The sequence below is a fragment of the Anas platyrhynchos genome, chromosome 10, assembly GCF_047663525.1.
Source record: "Anas platyrhynchos isolate ZD024472 breed Pekin duck chromosome 10, IASCAAS_PekinDuck_T2T, whole genome shotgun sequence".
Classification (NCBI taxonomy): Eukaryota; Metazoa; Chordata; class Aves; order Anseriformes; family Anatidae; genus Anas; species Anas platyrhynchos.
Window position 1 is genome coordinate 8,285,449 of NC_092596.1, and position 18,101 is coordinate 8,303,549.

Consider the following 18,101-nt stretch of genomic DNA (forward strand, 5'->3'; position numbering starts at 1 on the left):
AACAGGAGGCACCTGGGAGGAGAACACAAGGGGGAAGCGAAGGAGACAGAAGTCCCTGTTAGGCAGATGTGCAGCAAGTGGTAGCAATGTCCAGAGCTGGGAGGAGCACGGGGCAGTCTGCTCGTTGCAATATTAATCGTGTGCAGCTCTGAGACTGGTTTTGAAGCATTTAAGGTGAAAATGTTGATCTGCTAATGTGGGAATGATTAAATCTGCTCTTGGAGCATAAAAGAGATGTTAGCCACGTAGGGCCCAGAGGGTTAATAAGGTAAGAGGATTCCCCCGTGTTCCTGTAGTTGCTGTCTGTCTTGTGAGTGTTAGAAGGTTCTGGCTGTCCTTAGGAGAGGATCTTGAATGTCTGGGACTCTGCTCCTTGTGGCATTACCAAAAGTCACTGCTGGGGCGCTGTTCAGATGCTTCAGTCTCCATTGAAATGAACGGGAGCTGTGCATTTACATCTGCTAGCTTGCATGGAAAATTACTCCTGAATGCTTTGCTCTGACATTTTGGGACCGTTTGCTGAAACAGAGCACGATAATGTTGAATCTCACCACTTGGGGCTGACTTAACGTGTAACTGGCTCTGCTTTGGGGCTGCCGCTGGCCCTGCTCAGTGCACCCCCTGTCCCCGAGGTACCTGCTGTCACCCAGACTTACTAGCTTAGCCTGACGCTTCTCCAGCTTTCCGCCTCCAAATCTGCCCCCCAGCATCGTCTGCTCTCTGGAGCTGCCAGCCTCCTCCAGGCCATCCCGGCTCTGAAGGCACTGGCCCAAATCAGCCCCCAGCAAGTCCTGGGCTTATGTGGTGCTGCTCACCTCTGGGGCTCCCACCAGCCAGGACTTCCAACCATTCCAGGCCCATGCCATGTAACGGGGACCCTGAAAAAGCTTTTGGCTCAACCTGTGACCGAGGCACCAGCCATTCCAGGTGGGTGGGAGGAAGGCTGTAGCCCAGTTTGCCGGCCCGTATCCTCGTCACTGCTTTTTACGGGACCTCTTTCCCTGACAAGCCATTTGACACTTCCGTGGGCCTCCTCGTTGTGTCCCACCTGCCTCTTCCCACCCTCCCTTCCAGCCACCAGCACTGCACGTCTGCCTTGGCACCTCCTGAGCTGCCCAAATCCAGGCGAGTGAAGGAGTTTCAGGGAGCACCAACGAGATGCAGTGCTGGAGGTGTTGCCCTGAAGCAAATCACCCCGTGGCAGCTGCTTGCAAGCCAGCAGGACAGGCCCTGGTGGGTCGGGGCCAGCCCTGTCCTGGCAGGAGACTGCTGAGAGGCTGGGCTGGCCAGAGCTGCATCTGCCACAATTTAGGATCGAGCAGAATTGTAATGAGGCATTGCTTTAGGCTTGGCGTGCCCATTTGGCTTACCCACTGCTACATCCTCGGAGTGGTGTTTGGTGCTCTTTTGAGGCCACAGAATCCCTTCGCCTGTAAATGTGGACAAATATAGAAACGTGCAGAATTTAGGTATTTTTTTTTAATAAGCACAGTCGTTTAAAAAAATCCTTCTGCTAAGATACCTGTGTTAGAACACTTCAGTCTGAACAATTTCTGCATCAACTTCCACTTGTCCAGCTCTGGCACACAGCAGCAGTGCTGTGAAATGGATACAGACAAATCTCCTCCAGTGGGGAGGTGAGGTTATGGAAAACATGCTGTCTAGATAACCCTCATTTTTTTTGGTTTCCACTGAAACCCATTCGTCTTTCAAAAATACGATTTGTTTGTAAAAACTTGCATTTCAGTGTAAGCAAAGCTACAAAAAAAATATCAAAAAACAAGCACCATCACCTCAAAAATGTTCTGCTTTATTTGCAGGTCTTTTCTCTTCTCCCTTTTTCCTTTCTCCCTTTTTTCCATGATAAGGTGAAAAGGGAAAAGAGGAGAGGAGAAAGAGGTAAAAGAAGGAAAAAAAACAACAGGGACGTCATCAAAACCTTGGCAACTAAAGCTTCCTCGTGTAGGTTTTCTTGAAGTTTTGGCAAGAGGTACAAGCATGATTTTTAGGAAGTCATGCAGGAAAAAGCACTTGGGGATTAATCTTTTTGAGTAGTAAATTTGTGAGGCTCTTTGCCGTGTTTCGGTCAGTTCCAGCAGCTCTTTCAGCTGAGATTGCCCCTTCCCCGTTGCCTTTTGCACCTTAGCTTGACCCTGAGGGTGAGGATCTGAGCTGGGGTGTCACGGTGCTGTGTCCAGGACGTGGTGGGGTCAAGGAATTGGGGAGGGGGAAGCTGGGGCAGACGGTTTGGTGTGGCTGGATGCTGCCGCTGATTCCTGCCTAGGACACCTGCCCTCCCAAGCCGTGCTGTCGCGTGCGTGCAGTCACCTCCTGAGAACCTGGGGCAGATTTCCCAGGAAAAGGGAAAGAGGAGGGGTCCTTTAGGGCTCCCCAGGTGAGGTTGGTCACATCACAAAGCTGGGTTGCTGCCCGTCCCTCCGTGCCGTGGCTACAGGCGGGGAGATTTCAGGCCACTCATCTACAAGACCTACGTGTGCCTGGGTCTTATCCTGGCTCTCTGCCCTGGGACAAACTGTTCCAGCAGCAGAGGGAGATCATAAGGGATGTCTTTTTGGCCTTTTCAGCTGGAAATCTGTCACTTGGGTGCCTTGCCCTCTCCTCCCCATCCCACATCCATCTCCAGGTGACAGCATCTCAACTTTCCTTCCCTTTTCGCACCCATCTCCCCACCCCATGGCTCTAAGTCACTCGGCTGTTCCGCAGGGAACTGAAAAAATCCTACAAGGGGCTGGATCCCATTCTTCCTCTCCTCCTGCAGAGGCGATTTGGACAGGAGGAAGGACAAGCAGAGCTCAGAGGCAGTGTTCAGAGCTAGTCCCAGGCATCAGTGAAATGCTGCAGCTCCTGCCAGGTGGGTTATGACGCGGAGGCAAGAACAACTCAAGCCCAGCCAGGAGATGGCCGTGCGAGAGAAATGGAGGTGTCCTGCTGTCTTTTCACAGTGCCTTCTCCGCTTTGCCCCATGGGGAGCTTTAGGAAGAGCTGTACTTGTTGCTCAAGCGGGAGCTGCTCCGGTCCAAGCCAAGCTCCTGCCCGTTGGCTTTCCACTTGCCCACGGAGCCCTTCTCGTCCGTCGGCGTGATGCTCAGAGCGGGTCTCTGGCACCAGCAGCACAGGCAGGACTGCGGGGAGACGAGCAGGGGGAGACAGAGGTTACACGTGTGGATTATGGGGTGAAAGAGGAGGAAATGTGGAAACGTTCCCAGTGATGTTGGGGATCAACCCGCACGGTGCCGGGCTGGGAGTCACAGGCACGGTGAGCGCGGCTCTCCTGCAGGTCGGGTGTGTTGAGACAGGGCTGGTGAGCCTTGGAAATGAAGCCAGCAAAATACTGGGCACTTTTGCTGTGCTTTCTCATCAGCAAATAGGGCTGATGCTTGCCTGGGCTCAGCCCCTTGCCACAGCCACTGGGAGGTGATTCCCATCCCACCCCCTTCCTTTCTCCAGCCTCCCCTCCTGAGATTTTTCTCCGAGCAATTTGGGCTCAAAAGTTTAGAGCAGCCCCAGTCCTGGTTTAAAGGCGTGTGGGGATGTTTCTGACCCACAATAGCAGTCTTCTCTGATCTTGCACTGGCAAAAGCCCCACTGGAGGAGGGCAGGAAGCTCTGGCGTGCTTGGAGCTGGGAAGAGAGGCACCCAGCAGCGTGAAAATTCGGGAGGAAAAATACAATGAGTTAAAAAGGGAATGCTGTGAGCTGCTGGCAGCCCCAGCATGTGCCTGATGTCTGCCTTTTCCCCCATCTAGGATGCCCAGAAGCCCACAGTGATGGGAGTGCCTGGTCTGGGGGAGCTGGTGGCCTTGGGGCCGGTGTCTGGGCACGCACCGTGCATGAAATTGCAGCCAAAATGAGCACAGCCAGGGGCTCCGGGAGCCAGCCCTACCTGGAAGCAGTTCTTGAATTTCCGGCTGACGAAGTAGAGAGCCACGGGGTTGATGCAGGAGTTGAGGGAGGCCATGTTGATCCCGAAATAATCCATCACGAGGAGGAAACTGAGACAAGAGGGGAGAGAAGGGGCTGGGAGCTCGCCGAGGGGACCCCTGAAGGAGGGTTTCCAAGCTCCCTGGCCTGGGAACCTGCTTCCATGGGGGGACCGGTGACAGATACCAGACAGAAGAGCACAAAACCATCCCTCCTGGGGTTCAGCAGTGGCACAAAAATTTTTCCTGTGAGGAGCATTTCCTGAGGAACCTAAGAGCAGGAGATCTGATTTCTCCCCATGGCTTTGATGCTCCCACATTCAAGCACAGGAGCAGGGTCTGTCCTGAGCTGGATTCGGGGTGGTGGGCAGGGAGGAGAGGGGAAGATGGGCACCTGCCACGTAGCGGAAAGTGTGCTACAGTCCTTTTGGCCCTGCTGAGAACATTTCTCTGCCTGGGAGACCTCTTTAACCCATAAGCTTTACAGAGACGTTTCAGAATTGAATTTCCTCTTTTCCTGAGGCCCCCCACCTCCTTTCTCTGTGCCTTTCTGGGGTGGCGACACCATCCAGAAAAGCAGCCTGAAAGTTTTTTTGGAAGGCAGCTCCACCAGCGGAACATCGGCTGGGGCCCCTACCTGAGCAGTTCGCATCTGTTGGGGTCCGTCTGGTCGTAGATGGTCTTCTTGAGGATGTGGCTGAGGTGGAGCGGCAGCCAGCAGAGCGCGAAGATCACCACCAGGCAGAACACGGTCTTGGCCACCTCCCGGCGCTGCGAGGAGAAGGTGGGCAGGGGAGAAGGGATGCTCTGGCTGAGCACTGGAGAGTGGCCGGGGCCAAGCACCATCTCCCCGTGCTGAGCAAGGGCCCTTCGAGTTACTTCTACAACCCAAGCAGGGCTGGGCACCCCTCTGAGTCCAAAGCACACTCCCAGCTCCTGCTTCAGGAGGACGACTCATGAGATCCAGGCTGCAGAAAGCAGTGAGGTACCAGTAGCACGAGATAGATCAGGATAGGGTCTCCTTCACCCCATCCTACCATCACTCCTGGGCGCTTTGCTAGTCCCTGGAGCACGGACCCTCATCTGTCCGCTCTTCACGCTAGGTTATTGAGACAACCAGCTCCTCAGCAAAGCATGGGAGGGAAGGGAAAGCTACAGCAAGGCCAGAAATAAATGGCCATAGGCATTGAAAAGCAAGCTGGTCCATGGCCACGGTGCTGGTGGCTTGTGTTGGCACTGAGGTGGGGAACTGGAGCTGAGGGCTCCTCTCCCTGGTTGAATCCATGCATTGATGGGTCAAGAAGTCATTGACCGCTGTGAGGCTACGTTAGCTCATTCGTGTCCTCTACAGGAAGATTGTTCTCCTCTTCTACAACACTACCTCTCGTTTGGGGAAATATTGGGGTTTCTGCCCTCCTGGCTTCCTTACCCGTTTCATGTGGTCATTCAGAGCGATTCTCATGCCGTTTCTCTTGCTCAACATTTCACACGACATGAGGGTGTAGAAGATGCCGGTGCATACCAGGGGCAGGCAGAAATAGAAGCCGAAAAGCCACCAGTCCTTCACGTCACGATAGAACTGCGTGCAAAGCAGAGAGGAACAAAAACTGGGAGAAGGGGGTAATGGGGCATCGGTCCCTGACGTTGATACTGCCCCCATCAGACCACTCCGACACCTCAGATGGGTGAAAGTGTAACTGCCCCAGCCTAAGTACACCTGGGGTAATCTTGCCCTGAGGCTGGTTCATTTTTAACCTGAAGAAGTGAAGGCTTTTTTACATCTGGCTGCTGGTCTAGCACTTTTGTACAAGAACCAGTTTCAAGGAGCGTATTTTGGCAGATATGGGGTTGGGAGGGTAAATTCTGATGCTTTGTAAGTGTCTTCGTCCCCTTCCTTCCCCTTAGCTGGCCCTGTGCAGCCTGGTTGTAGAGATGCTCCTTGGCCTGTCGTGACAGCCTAGCATCTTTTTGAGGTTTCTTGAGATGGGTCATGACCTGGCGTGGGCAATGAGGACACAACACAGCTTCAGGACCTTCTGCCTATTTTCTGGCCCCACATTCAAAGCAACTCTACCCCGTTAGTACTTTCTGAGTCTTCTGTGCTTTGCCTAATGCTGCTCTCCCCAAATTCACCCCGATGCCTGGAAGCCATCTGCAGAAGCATCCAACCTCTCATCGAGGAGGGAGGGTGCCCCATTTGCCCATGCCTCCCTCGTGCTGCAGCCGGGATGGGGCAGCGTACGTACCATCATGAAGCTGGATTTCTGCTCGGAGGCGAGCATGCACACCCACAGGTCTCGGTCCCAGTAGTTGAGCTCTACCATGTCAAAGGCTATGGCTTCGGGGACTGCCAGCACGATGGCCACTGCCCAGATCAGCGTCACCTCCACTGCCTTCCACATGGGGATCCCTATCCCCTGGATCCGACTCCAGGAGGCCACTGCTCGGTACCTGCTCAACGCGTGGGGACACAACAGGAGCAGAGAGGAGTGAGAAGAGCCACCAACAGGAAAGGGGCCTGGAAGGTGTGTGTTAGAGTTGTCCCCTTTCCTTGCCCCTTCTTCCACCACCCTTGAGCTTTATCTTTCTGTGGAATGGGGAGGATCAGGAGCAGGGGCTCAGGGGAGGAGTGTGAGGGCAGAGCTCCTTGGCCGATATGTGGCCACCTCCCGGTGGGAGGGGTGCCACCCTTCCCCACCACCCTGGCAGCTATTCTCACGTGTTGTCCTCCTCCTCTCAAGCTTTTCCAGCATGATTTACACTTCATCCCCACAGGGAGGAGTCAGTTCCTGATGGATTTCAGCCCCATGTGACAACACCCTATTCCCTTCTCTGAATTTGGCCCAGAACCAACCCATCGGTGACAACAGAGGGGGTTATGCTGTGGTTAAATATAGGATATATTTATATATCCTATAAATACGGGCTATTTATAAATACAGGATAGGCAAGGCATCTGTAGGAGTTGTTTCTCACCTGTCGATGCTGAGAGCACAAAGGCTGAGCACCGTGATGCCCACCGATGCCTTCTGGATGAAGGGGACCAGCTTGCACACCTGCACACCGAAAGGCCAATCCTTGGCCAAGAGCTGGAGAAGAACCACAGGGTTAACAGGGAAAGTGCCTCCGGCTTCCCGTAATGGCAGGTGGTTGCCCACAAGGTGCAAGAAGCCCACAAGGAGCAGCTGAAAGCACTCTGAGGTTACCTCCACCGGGGCTGTGCGGTGTGCGCTCCCGGTGCTTTGCGTGGTGCTGGGAACCACTCCTTTCCCCAGGGGCTCGTGGTTGACACCTACGTGGAGGGATGGTCCAGGCAACAGGTCCTGAACCCACACCCTGGGTGTTTTTGGGTGGACTGGAATCCGAAAAACCACAATGGGCTTTGGGTCGCTTTTGGGGGGTGTCGTGCTCCGAGCAGCCAGAGTCCAACAAGGAGAGCTTGTTTCAGAGCCATGTAGGCTCATGTCCTCACCGTGCTCTGCCCTTCTGCCATGCCTTTGTGCAAACCCTCCTCCAAACTTTTGTGCAGTATTATTTGAAACTAATGATGTTTGGTTGCTTGAGACCAAAGGAAAGAAAGGTAAAGCCAAGAGCTCGCGTTAACATGAACCATCCCATAGGTGAAGCCTCCGGTATAAGCCATGAGCATGAAGAGCTGTGCCCCCCGGTTCTTGCCTGTCTTGGATGCAGGGCTGGGTATTCAGCCTGTGACACCTTCCTCAGGGGGGTCATTCCTGCAGCCTCCATCTGCTCCCACACCTTTTTATGAAGCACAGGACCTTCCTACAGCACAGGCTTATGAAATATGGCAAACAGATCCGAAAGGGGAGGACCATTAGACTTTACTGCCAGTCCTGTTGAATAAATCAGCTATATAACAGCTCTATATCCAACATATTGTGTAAAGCCAGCTGTATAAATCAAGCTGAGATCCACGTCCTTCACCCCATGGCATCCCTCCAAGACCCGACCCACCAAAATTTAACATGGTAGGCGAGAAGGAGCCGCACAAGCCCCAGCACATCTCGCACCACACGACTTCTGCTCCTAACGGGGGTCTGAGCCCCGCAGCCCACCTATGCCCACCCCTCTCTGCCCCACTGCAGCGGGCAGAGCTCGGGTTCCTCTGCTTCTTCGTCACATCTCTTCCCTCTAGCGTGGGGAGCAATGTCTGAAAGAAGCCCCCTGTTTTGTAGGACAGCCCTGTTCCTTGTTCCTGGGTGAGTCTTTCTGCTTAGCTGGAATAAAGCAGATGTTTGCCTGAGGCTGGTTTGTGAGCTGTGCTGGGAGTGGTGTGCCTAGCGCACGAGAACAGCGGGTTTTGCTCGACTGAAATAAACTTTGGGTTGTAATGTCGGGAGACTGCAAGTGGCTCTTTTCTTGACATGTTAAGTGAGATTTAAAAGATCTGGATGGGTGTGTGTGTGGAAAACACAGCAGTAGGTGGGAACACCTCTGCTTTCCCAGGAACATACTGCGTCAGCTCATGTTTTCCTTTTCCTTTGGAGAGCAGGATCTCCCTCCCCCTTTCCTGCCCAAACTGGAGCCTGAAATAAAGAGCGGAAGATAGATATTCCCCAGGGCACTGAGGCAGGTGGGAGCAGACGCTGTTCCTGCCGCACGAAACCCACCTTGTACACGTTGATGGGCAGAGCAATGAGGATGTAGAGGAGGTCTCCAAGCGCCAGGCTAGCGATGAGGACGTTGGGCCCGTTCCTCATGCATTTGTTCTTGTAAATGATCCGGAGGAGCGTGGAGTTGCCGATGATCCCCACTATGAAGATGGTGCAGGACACGATGGTGTTGATGTACTTGAAGATGTGCCTGATATCCGCGGGCTTCACGCACACGGGCAGCAGGGGTGGCTCGGAGCCGCCGCTCCGGGGGAGGCTCTCGGAGAGGTTGGGCAGCCTGGCGTCCTGCAGCAGGCTTGGCTGGAGCAGGCTGTACGCCTGCTCCTGGCTGAGCACCTCGAAGGGGACGGTGCTCTCCGGGTAAACCCCCGGGGTCTGGCTGCGTGCCCCGGAGAAGAGGCAGGTCAGGAGAATGGCGAGGATGGTGGGCGCTGGGGTGCTCGCCATGGAGGACTGAGTGGCAAAGCTGGCCCTGGGAGCCCTTGGGATGCTCATGGGGCGTCTTTGCTTGGGTCTGGATCTGTGGGTGGAGAAAGGGACAAGGGGGAAAATGGGTTAGAGGAGAAGGTGGCCTGGTAGTGCTCAAGAAGGTGCTGGAGAGGGTTTCTTCTGGCTGCAAGCAGGCGGTGGTGGCCTGCGCTCCGGTCACCTGCAGCCAGTGGAGCACAAGCAGCAGTTTTGAGGCACCTGCCCCACCAACGAATCAAGGTAATTCTGCAAACCCCATCTCTGGGTCCATGGAACCAAGGGAGCTTTTCTTCCAGTTCGTGCCATGGGAAAACTGGAGCAGTGCTAACGTCAGCAGAGCCCATGCGGCATCGCTCAGCGCAAAGAGACAACCCTCAGCGCGGTCTTGCTGGGAAACGTGCTGGGAAAATGCCACGAGGGTTTTTCCAGAAATGCTGTATTGATACCTGACATCTTATTCGGATTTATGTGCTAGTAGAGCGGCCCCTCCTTCCCCATCCTTATCGCTGTTAATTGAACTGCTTCCTTTCCAAATCCACCACGCTGTTCAGCTCCATACCGGGGGACATAAATCTCTCTGTGTTGGCTGTGGCGTTGGCTGCTGAGCGCAGTAAAAGGTCTCTCAGGCTGACCAAGGCTGGAGCACTGCTAATAAATATCACCCGAGCAGGCTCTGCTTTGCAAATCTCAGGCAATGCTCTCAGGCAGGACTGGCCCAGCGGCAGCTCCGCGGCCACGAGTGGCTGATGAGACAGCTGAGGACGCTGTAGCACCATCCTGACACGATGTGGATTTGGGGAAGGGGCTTCTGGATGATCCAGATATGGCCTCTGGTGGGAAATGAGCCCAGGGAGGGAGGGGAAGGTGCCAGCACCCTGCCAAGCTGTGCCACCTGGGCAGATCTTGGCTCTGCTGGTAGGAGTGGGTGAAGAACACATCGCTCAAGCTACGAAACTGCAGCTTCGAAGGGAGGAAAAATTGCTATGCCTGGACTGAAAATGGGAACCTTTTAGGGCTTCCCCCCAGGCTTTGTAGGAGCACGTGCACCTTTCTGCTTGTTTGGAAGTCTCCAAGCGTGATCAACGTGAAGTTGGCCTCTTTCCCAAGGAACCAGCCTAACCTGACCTACCCTTTTCTCGGTTTCACCCCACCGCTCCTGCCAGAAAATCTAAATCAGGCTCGGTTCTCGCCGACCCCCGTACGTCCTTCGGCCAGGTCCTTAGTGCGTGCCACTGTAAATGAGCAGTGTCGGGAGGAAACTTGCAAATTATTCCCAGTTACACATCAAACGTAGGAAATAAAATAACCAAATCCCTTCAGCCACAGTTCAGACCTCACCAACTAGACAGCTTAGCTCTCAGTTCTGTTAAAGCAGCCACATTTTGAAGAGGTTTTCTTTCTAGTTTGAACCCCTGTGTTGTGATGGCACCTTGGATATGGTTTCACCACAGGAAAGTTAAAGACCCCATCGCTTTTCTTTTCAGCTCACCATCAGCATGCTTCCCCGCGCTAAAATATTCATGCCTGGTGCACAGCAATCTTGTGTGTTCACCGTACCTTTCATCTCCGCAGGCTAAAGCAGCTTTGCAAACTTATCTGGCAGATAAGCCACGTTGGTGTGAGCCAGAACAGCCTCTACAAAGTTATTTGCCTGCCTCTGGCTGAGGGAAAAAAAAAAAAGAAGTTTTCAATGCCTTCAAGAGCATTTAGAAGTGTCTTCACGTGATGGTGGGGAATATCTTACAGGACCCCCACTTGTCCTATAAACACCCAGTTTATGTGGGTATCCCAACCCCAAGGGATGCCTGCAGGTGTGTCCTGCTGCTCCTAAGCACAAAATAATCCAAAAGCTGGGGAGCCCCCAGCCCCTCCTGGAGAAGCTTCTCCGGCACCACCTTCCTGATATTTACCTCAGCACCTGCGTAGGTACCAGAGCATCCTTGGGAAGCTCTGGTGTCCCGTGCCCTCTGCAGCAGCGGGCTGCTCCTCTCTGCTCCCCCTGGCGAAGGGCTGCGGAGCCTGGTGCTGTTCAGCCCCCGGGTGTTTGGCAGGAGAGCTCATGTGAGTAAGGATCACAGGACACAGCTCGCTGGATCCTGCCCATCCCTTCCACAGCGCCAAAAAAAAATAAAAAAAAAGGGCTTCTCCCCATTCTTGCCTTAAAATACAACAATTTAGTAAAAGGGGAGCATTGTTTTCTCCTGCTCAACAGCCCGCAGACTTCTTGTCCTCCGAGTTGCCTCTCCCCTCCCTCATCTCAGCGTGCTTGCAAGCACAACCTTTTCTCATTTGTGGGGGAAACTGAGGCACAAAAGGGCCAAGAGGCTTGCTGGGTGCCCAGCAGATGTGAAACCAAAGTCAGCATCACTTGATCCCAAATCCTCGTGTTTCTGATCCTCCAGGGAGGTGACTCTGCGCCCGACATCCCCATCCCACCTGCCCAGCTGAGGCTCTTCTTTTCTGCAAATAAACGTCTCTTGCAGCAAAAGTGCAATGGGTGGGAAGGGGGGGGGGAGAGGCAGATATGAGCACCACATCCCCAGCTGCTTCCCTGACATGGACCCACCGTGGTCCCAAAACTGGCTGATTTTTGCCCAGAGGCGTGCCGGGTAGATGTCTTCTCCAGCCCCTGCACCACCTGTTAGACCTTGCTCGGGTCCCACCAAGAAACGTGTGAAAACTCACCCAGCTGCAGGAAATCGTTTTGTTTGCGAATCAGTGCACGGCACAGCAAATCTTTTCATCAGCGTTAGGTTACCTTCCTCCAGGCCACGAGCTTTGGGTGCTCTCGGGATCAGTTTCTCTCCCTCTCACGGCCCCTTGCCATGTCCTGCAGGTCCCAGGAGGACGGACGGCAGAGCTGTAGATCCCGCAGTTTACTTTTGCGTTGTGGGCTGGTGCTTCAGGGGGGTGGAGGGGGGGAAGTTTCTTCCCTCTCGTGACTTGCTGAGGTCTCTCCAAACAGAGCACTTGGTTATATAGAAGATCGCAGGGCTCCCCCCGAACGCAGCCGCTGTGACCAATAAGTGAAGAGCAGGACAGGGATGGAGGAGGAGGGCGAAGCGGGAGAAACACGGGCAGCCCCGTGGAGGGATGAAAATAACAACCAAACAGAGCTCCAGGCGGAGGGAGGGAGCTGGGGGACGGCTGCTGACCGCGGGCAGCGTGCCTGCACGGCACGGTGCTGTGACAGCTCCGAGGGGCTGCGCCTTGGCAGAGGGACCTGCGGCCCCAAACACCTCTGGGGAAAGGATTTGGGGAGGCATCGAAGCCTTTTCGAAAGCCAGCTGCTCTGCATGGAGCTTCTGAAGGGGCTTTCAGGAGCACGGGCAGCTCCAGGGGACGTGATGTTTCCCTGCTGGCTGAGCAGACGGGGGACAAGAAGTCCCCAGTGAGGAGCTGGAGGTGGGCAGACCCCACTGCTCCCTCCCTGAGCCTTAGTCTGGGAGAAGAAGGCTAAGAGCAGGTTTCAGACCGCAGTGCCATCTGCCAGGAGGTGCTTTGTCACATGCCAGCCCTTCTGATTTTTGCTGTTTCTGAGGATCCTGAGCTGCCTGAGGAGCCTCACCCAGTTGCAGGGCAGAGCTCTTTGTGGCCAACACGTCAGTGCTGCCATGGGGTCCCACCAGCCTCCCCCACAAGCCGTTTGTCCGGTCCTGTCTCTGGACACGGTCCTGGATCAAAGATTTCCCTCTGATTTCCACCTGCCCGTGAACAGATCACAAGCAGCTCATCCGTGGGACTCCTCCTGTCCTCCTCCAGCCCCCGTGAGCCTGCAGACAACCTGTGCTGCTGCACAGCTTGTGCACGAAGCCTTTCCTCACCTCCTTGGCTCAGCTGTTTGGGGAAGAGTTTCTTTCCTCACCATGCTCTGAAGCTGGCTTTGCTCAGAACTAGGGGGTTTGTTTGGTATGTGGCAGGTCGTTTTACTAAAAAAATAGAAGAAAAAAAAAAAAACACAACAAATCACCTTGTTTAAGTGTCCTCGATGGCTCAGGAAGGTGTCTTGGCAAAACCAAAGCATCTTCACTTTGGTGTAGGAATCCCTTTGCCCTTTTAGTGCCCAAAACAAGGACAGAGAGAATGGGTTTGGGCTCCTTCCCAGGCTGAATGCATCTCAAGTAGAAGGAGATGATGGTTGTGGTACACCAGAGGGCCACGCTGCCATCCAGAGGGACAGCAGCAGGCTGGGGAAGGGCAGGCAGCAACCTCTGACAGGTCAGGAGAGGGAAGCTCCAAGTCCTACCCCGGGGAGGAACAACCCAGCTCTCTCCTAAGAAGCCATCCCTCAGCCTTGCTCATCCTGGCTGCCCATCTCTGAACATTGTCCAGTTGCATCATGTTGTTTGTACGTTGTTTTATATTCAAGCTAGGATCTTTTCTACTCTCTTTTCTTGCTACGTTTTCCATTACCAGTCTTCAAATGTAATAGCCAGTTAAGCGTGCCCGGCATTGAAAATGGCAAATAAAATGTTAATTCCCTTCTACTCTGCTTCTCTTTTCCTACCCCTTCATTGAAATTATTAAACTTAGGAACCTATCTAGTATGTTATTAATAAAATGTGTTTTGTTTTTTCTTTTTTCTTTCTTTCTTTTTTGTTTTGTTTTGTTTTAATCTTTTTAAATGTATTTTTTTAACTATTAAGTTCAAAACCGAACAAACTCATGTGGAAGTTTTCCTACGTCCTTGATTACCCTGTAGAAGAATGGTGCCTGCAAATCTGCTGTGATCCACTTCTGGAGACTGCCTGATTGCAATGTGAGTCAGGAGTGGACCATTTGGGCTTTGCAGACCCCCTTACATCCCCAGTAATTTATTTATTTATTTTTTTCCTTCTAGACAATCACACGGCTTCTGAGTTTAGCTCCAGGTGTGTTTTTCTCATATCCTCGTAACTTTTGAGTCTGAGCAGGTTCCTGCACAACACCCTCCTGGGTCCTGCCTTCTGGCTGGGAGCAAATTGTTGCTTGCTACTGGAAGTGGTTGGACTCCAGCTCCTTTCAGCCCCACTAGTCGTTGTTGGTCTTCAGCTGTTGCATCTTAAAACATGTTTTCATACATCTTTAACCATTTACTACTCTGAGGACACAGAATAGTTGAAGGTCCTTCTGTGGATTTTGCAAGAAATCGTGACACCACTCTTCTCTTGCAGTAACACAATCGATGGACAGATTAACACACAGGATTAAAATACATGGATGCTTTTCTCCTGCCATTGTTCCTCTGTTATAGCGACCTCTTTTTCTGCTTCTCATGGCTATAAACGTCTCTCTCAGTTGCTCCCTCAGCTAAAAAGAGCCCGCCTGTTCTGATGGCATGCCTTCTTCCCCCAGTGCTGCCCAACCTTCATTTGTCCAAGGGGTGTTCGTGACTTCCTAAGACCCTGGAGTAGCATTTAGTTTCCTAGACCTACATCTGGCATAAGTACATGCTTTCAAACCTTGTCCATTCCCACACTAGAGACCAGATTATGGTTATGATGATTAATTCTGGTCTGGTTTATTTTCTTCTTTTTTTAAAAAAAAATTATTCTTTCCATTTTATTTTCTAATATATACGTGATTTATGTGGCATGAATCATAGACTTTAAACTAGATTAAGTGAGATTATTCAAGTCTCCTTCAGGAACTGAGAAAGTAACAAAATAGCTTAGTGTTGAAGAAGAACCAAATTGATGAAGGACAAATTCCTGAAGTCTGGATGGGTCCTGGCCAACCAGAGCTAATGTGTGGCACCACTGCCTGTGGCAGGGGGGTTGGAGTTAGATGATCTTTAAAGTCCCTTCCAACCTGAGCCATTCTGTGATTCTAAAGGACCTGTAATTTCAAGAGGAACAGAGAATCAGACCATGACAACTTGGACAACTCTCAGCAGAGAAAACTTGCTGGCATTACTGTTGGCATTTGCCAAGCAATATGATGGGAGATGCTACATTTGCCTTTACTTCTAAGTGACTCCAATAGCATTCAAATTTGTGGCTATCCCTTTTCATGGGTATCATGACTGAATTTGTGCAGGGGCTCTGCTACTCGTGGGAAACCTTCAGAAGTCCATAATAAAATATTTTTGCATTTATGTGCTGATACAGCCTTTTTCTGAGTGGACCAAGGCACAAGAGTGGATTGGACTTGGAAAGAAACTGCCTTTCATCTTGAGATTTGGCCAGAGAAGCCAATGAGAATTTGACCAGCCTAGCTTTTCTCAGTGGTCAAGATTTGTAAATAGGGTATAGATAATCTACACTGGTTGTTTGGGAACTTTCTTCTTGTTGTGGAAGCAAATTATCATGTTTCTCCGCTTAATTGTCTCCACGATTCCTTGCAGCTTTGATGAATCAGAGCTGTGGATAATCCACAGAAAAGTTAATGTCTTTATTTAGTGCTAACCCTTGTTTATTAGAGATGAGTCCTGCTCAGCAGAGAGGGGAACAAAACCTCCATTTAGACTCTCCTCTCTTCAGCCTGTGAAGCATCCCAAATTGGAGGGCCTGTCACTACTGTCTCTCCGTGTTTTCTCATGCCTTGGCACATGCCTGCTCTGCAGATGGAGATGACACGTTCCTACCACTACTTTGCTCAGGTACAAGAAGCAACAGAGGTGATGCACAGGTGTCGAGGGATCTGTTTTTGCTTGCTCACCCTTTGTTTTTAAGCTGAATGCTTTGTTTAAAACCACTTTATGCTGTTGTAGGGGGTAGATCCCGCTTCTCACCCTCTGTGCTGACATTGCCACGTAGTGATTGGACTGCGTCATTTTGCTTTCTGTTCTCCTGCTTCATTGCCTATCTCAGCTTAGCTTTTTTCTCCCCGCAATGTTCCTTCTCCCAGGTAGCCCCCATGTACCTCTGGGGGTGGAAGTGTAGGGAAAAGGCAGCCAGTGGTCTGTGCTGCATGGGTACAGCCCATGCCAGAGGCATTCATCTGGTACCTCCTGCCTTGGTCAGCAATGCTCACAGATGTCTCCAGCTTGCCTGACTCTGGACCTCGGTGAACTCTTTCTACACCCTGGTGGATGTCCCTGACACAGACAGGCCTGGGTTGGGGTGCTTTTGAGGTGACCTCTCCCCAGTCCCCAAGAGAATCTGTCCCCCTGCACACTTATGCTCCCCAGGCACCCCCAGCAGCTCATCTCAGCCTAGGGCAGGAGTCACTGCACATCGGTCACCCCCTCCTGCAACCTTTCGGAAACTGTTTGGAGGGCTGCAGCCCTTCCTTGGCTCTCTTCCCAACACACACGAGTCCGCACGGCACCTCTCTCTTCGCCCCATGGGGGAGGCATCCTGCAGCCCTATTCTGGGATGGTCATGTTTTGGCATGTGACAGGGGGATGAATGGGACTTTCTGTTCTGCTGGAGACAAAGGGCGGCTCCAGCCCCCTTTGGAGACCCCCAGGAAAATAGCAATCTTCTTGTACAGTCAACTGCTGTCCCTGAAACATAATTCAGGGCTGATGTTAAGGGTCACTTGAACGATCAGAGTGAAGAAACTACTTCCGAACCATTCAGCATCGTGCAGGCAAACAACAGCTTCATGTCTGGCACAAACTGCCCTTCCATTTTAAAAACAACACATCAAGTATAATTAATTTTGCTTTCTGCTGCTATTGTCCTTAACTTGTTCCTGTGCATTCAGCACTGAAGGTGGCTTGGCAAAGCTGGCTAGTCCCATGCATGGCAAGCTCAGGGGAACCATGGCTCAGAAATACACCGAGTCCTTGCTGACATGTTAGAAGGGATGAAGGCAGATACTTTGTCTTCGCTCTACCTTTAAGCCTGGATGATTGATGTGCAGCCTGGAGCTAAGGTTTCATTTGGAAATCAGATGCACTGTCAAGTCCTTGAGAGAGCATCTGGATGAGACCTTGCTGAAGACCATCATCTGCCCATCAGTGTCTCCTGCTGATGCTTCAGCCATCGTCATTGAGAAGAAAGATGGGTCTGTGGTGAAATGAAATACCACGATTTAATCACACCACAAGAAAGAACATGGAGCTTTCGCTTTTAACTTAGTGAGTTGCTGGAAGGATACACTGTAAAAATGGATTTCTGCAACTAAACTTCTGTGGTTTCTCCAGTTTGTTTTTTATGCAAGAAGCTACACTGTGGAAAAACCACATTTTTACCCTGAACGTAGCTTTCTCAAGCACCTGATTCATCCTTTTGATTTGTCCAGTGCTCATCCTCTTGCATCCCTTAGTTCCTCTTATCATAGGCTTTGGATCAGTGGTGGCCATCTACCTTGACAGCCTTTGCTCTTTCCTATAACCTGACCTATTCCTGTCCTTGTGGTACTCGAATATCAAAATATTTGACATTTACAATAGGAAGGGCTAATAGGTAAAACCTAAAAAGCATGAATTTCTTACATCATAGAAAAGGTCTTGTGAATAAGCATAACTAAAAGTGTCCTACTGTGATGGAAGAGGTCAATCCAAGATTAAATGAATGGCAATCAAGTTTCAGGCTGCTTGTGCCCCCTGGGACCATCTCTGACCGGTAACTTGAGGTCCAGCATTCCCAGTTTGAGATACTCATGGGAAGCAGTTCTCCAGAGCTCTGAGCTCAGCTGGAGTTTGCTGCCAGCCTTTGGCCTGCAGCCTCCTGCTCGTCTCAGAGTTAGGCATCTCAGCGCACAGCTTTGCCTGGGAGATAACTTTGAATGTTTTAAAGCTGCTAAACCAAGGAAAACCCCAGTCCCATTGTGCTGCGCTACAGCAAGAAATCCCCTTACTGGTGTGATCAGCGCTCCTCTGTTGTCTACAGAGAGGCACAGATTAGGATGTCCCTCCTTCCTTAGCTTTGGAAATGAGGATATATGTTGATGGTTTCTAGTCAAAGCCACTGGAACTGCAGTCCTTAAGGTGCTGGTAAATAAAAATAATCACTTCCACTCTGAGCCAGAATCACTGGATTTAGCCTGCAGGTAATTAAGTTTGGAACTGTCCCCAAAGAGTCAATTGTGCTCTTTTTTTATACTTTTTTTTTTTTCTTTGTGCTTCTGTGTGTTTGTGCGATGTATGTCACACAGATCATATGGATATGGTCATGGAGCTGAGGAAC

The 18,101-nt window shown here is 51.7% G+C and overlaps 1 protein-coding gene across 4 annotated transcripts; it reads right to left on the minus strand.

The window, feature by feature from the left end:
* Positions 1 to 1,459: 1,459 nt before the first annotated feature.
* Positions 1,460 to 12,102, minus strand: LOC101805249 (endothelin B receptor-like). Of its 4 annotated transcripts, none has more exons than XM_072042777.1 (8): positions 11,728 to 12,102; positions 8,572 to 9,094; positions 6,917 to 7,029; positions 6,187 to 6,391; positions 5,370 to 5,519; positions 4,578 to 4,711; positions 3,904 to 4,012; positions 1,460 to 3,143 (listed from the first exon to the last, which is right to left on the minus strand). In XM_072042777.1, exons 1-8 carry the CDS (start codon positions 11,784 to 11,786, stop codon positions 2,994 to 2,996), a joined length of 1,443 nt encoding a protein of 480 aa, XP_071898878.1. In that variant the 5' UTR covers positions 11,787 to 12,102; the 3' UTR covers positions 1,460 to 2,993.
* Positions 12,103 to 18,101: the final 5,999 nt, after the last annotated feature.

What these genes read in the sequence shown, in the direction of transcription:
- LOC101805249 (XM_072042777.1), bottom strand. Translation starts at nt 11,786, where the DNA reads ATGAAAAGATTTGCTGTGCCGTGCACTGATTCGCAAACAAAACGATTT. An exon ending in TGTGCTCTCAGCATCGACAG is followed by an intron (nt 6,392 to 6,916) that starts GTGAGAAACAAC and finishes CGCGTTGAGCAG; the next exon opens with GTACCGAGCAGTGGCCTCCT. An exon ending in AACAGATGCGAACTGCTCAG is followed by an intron (nt 4,013 to 4,577) that starts GTAGGGGCCCCA and finishes CTCTTGTCTCAG; the next exon opens with TTTCCTCCTCGTGATGGATT.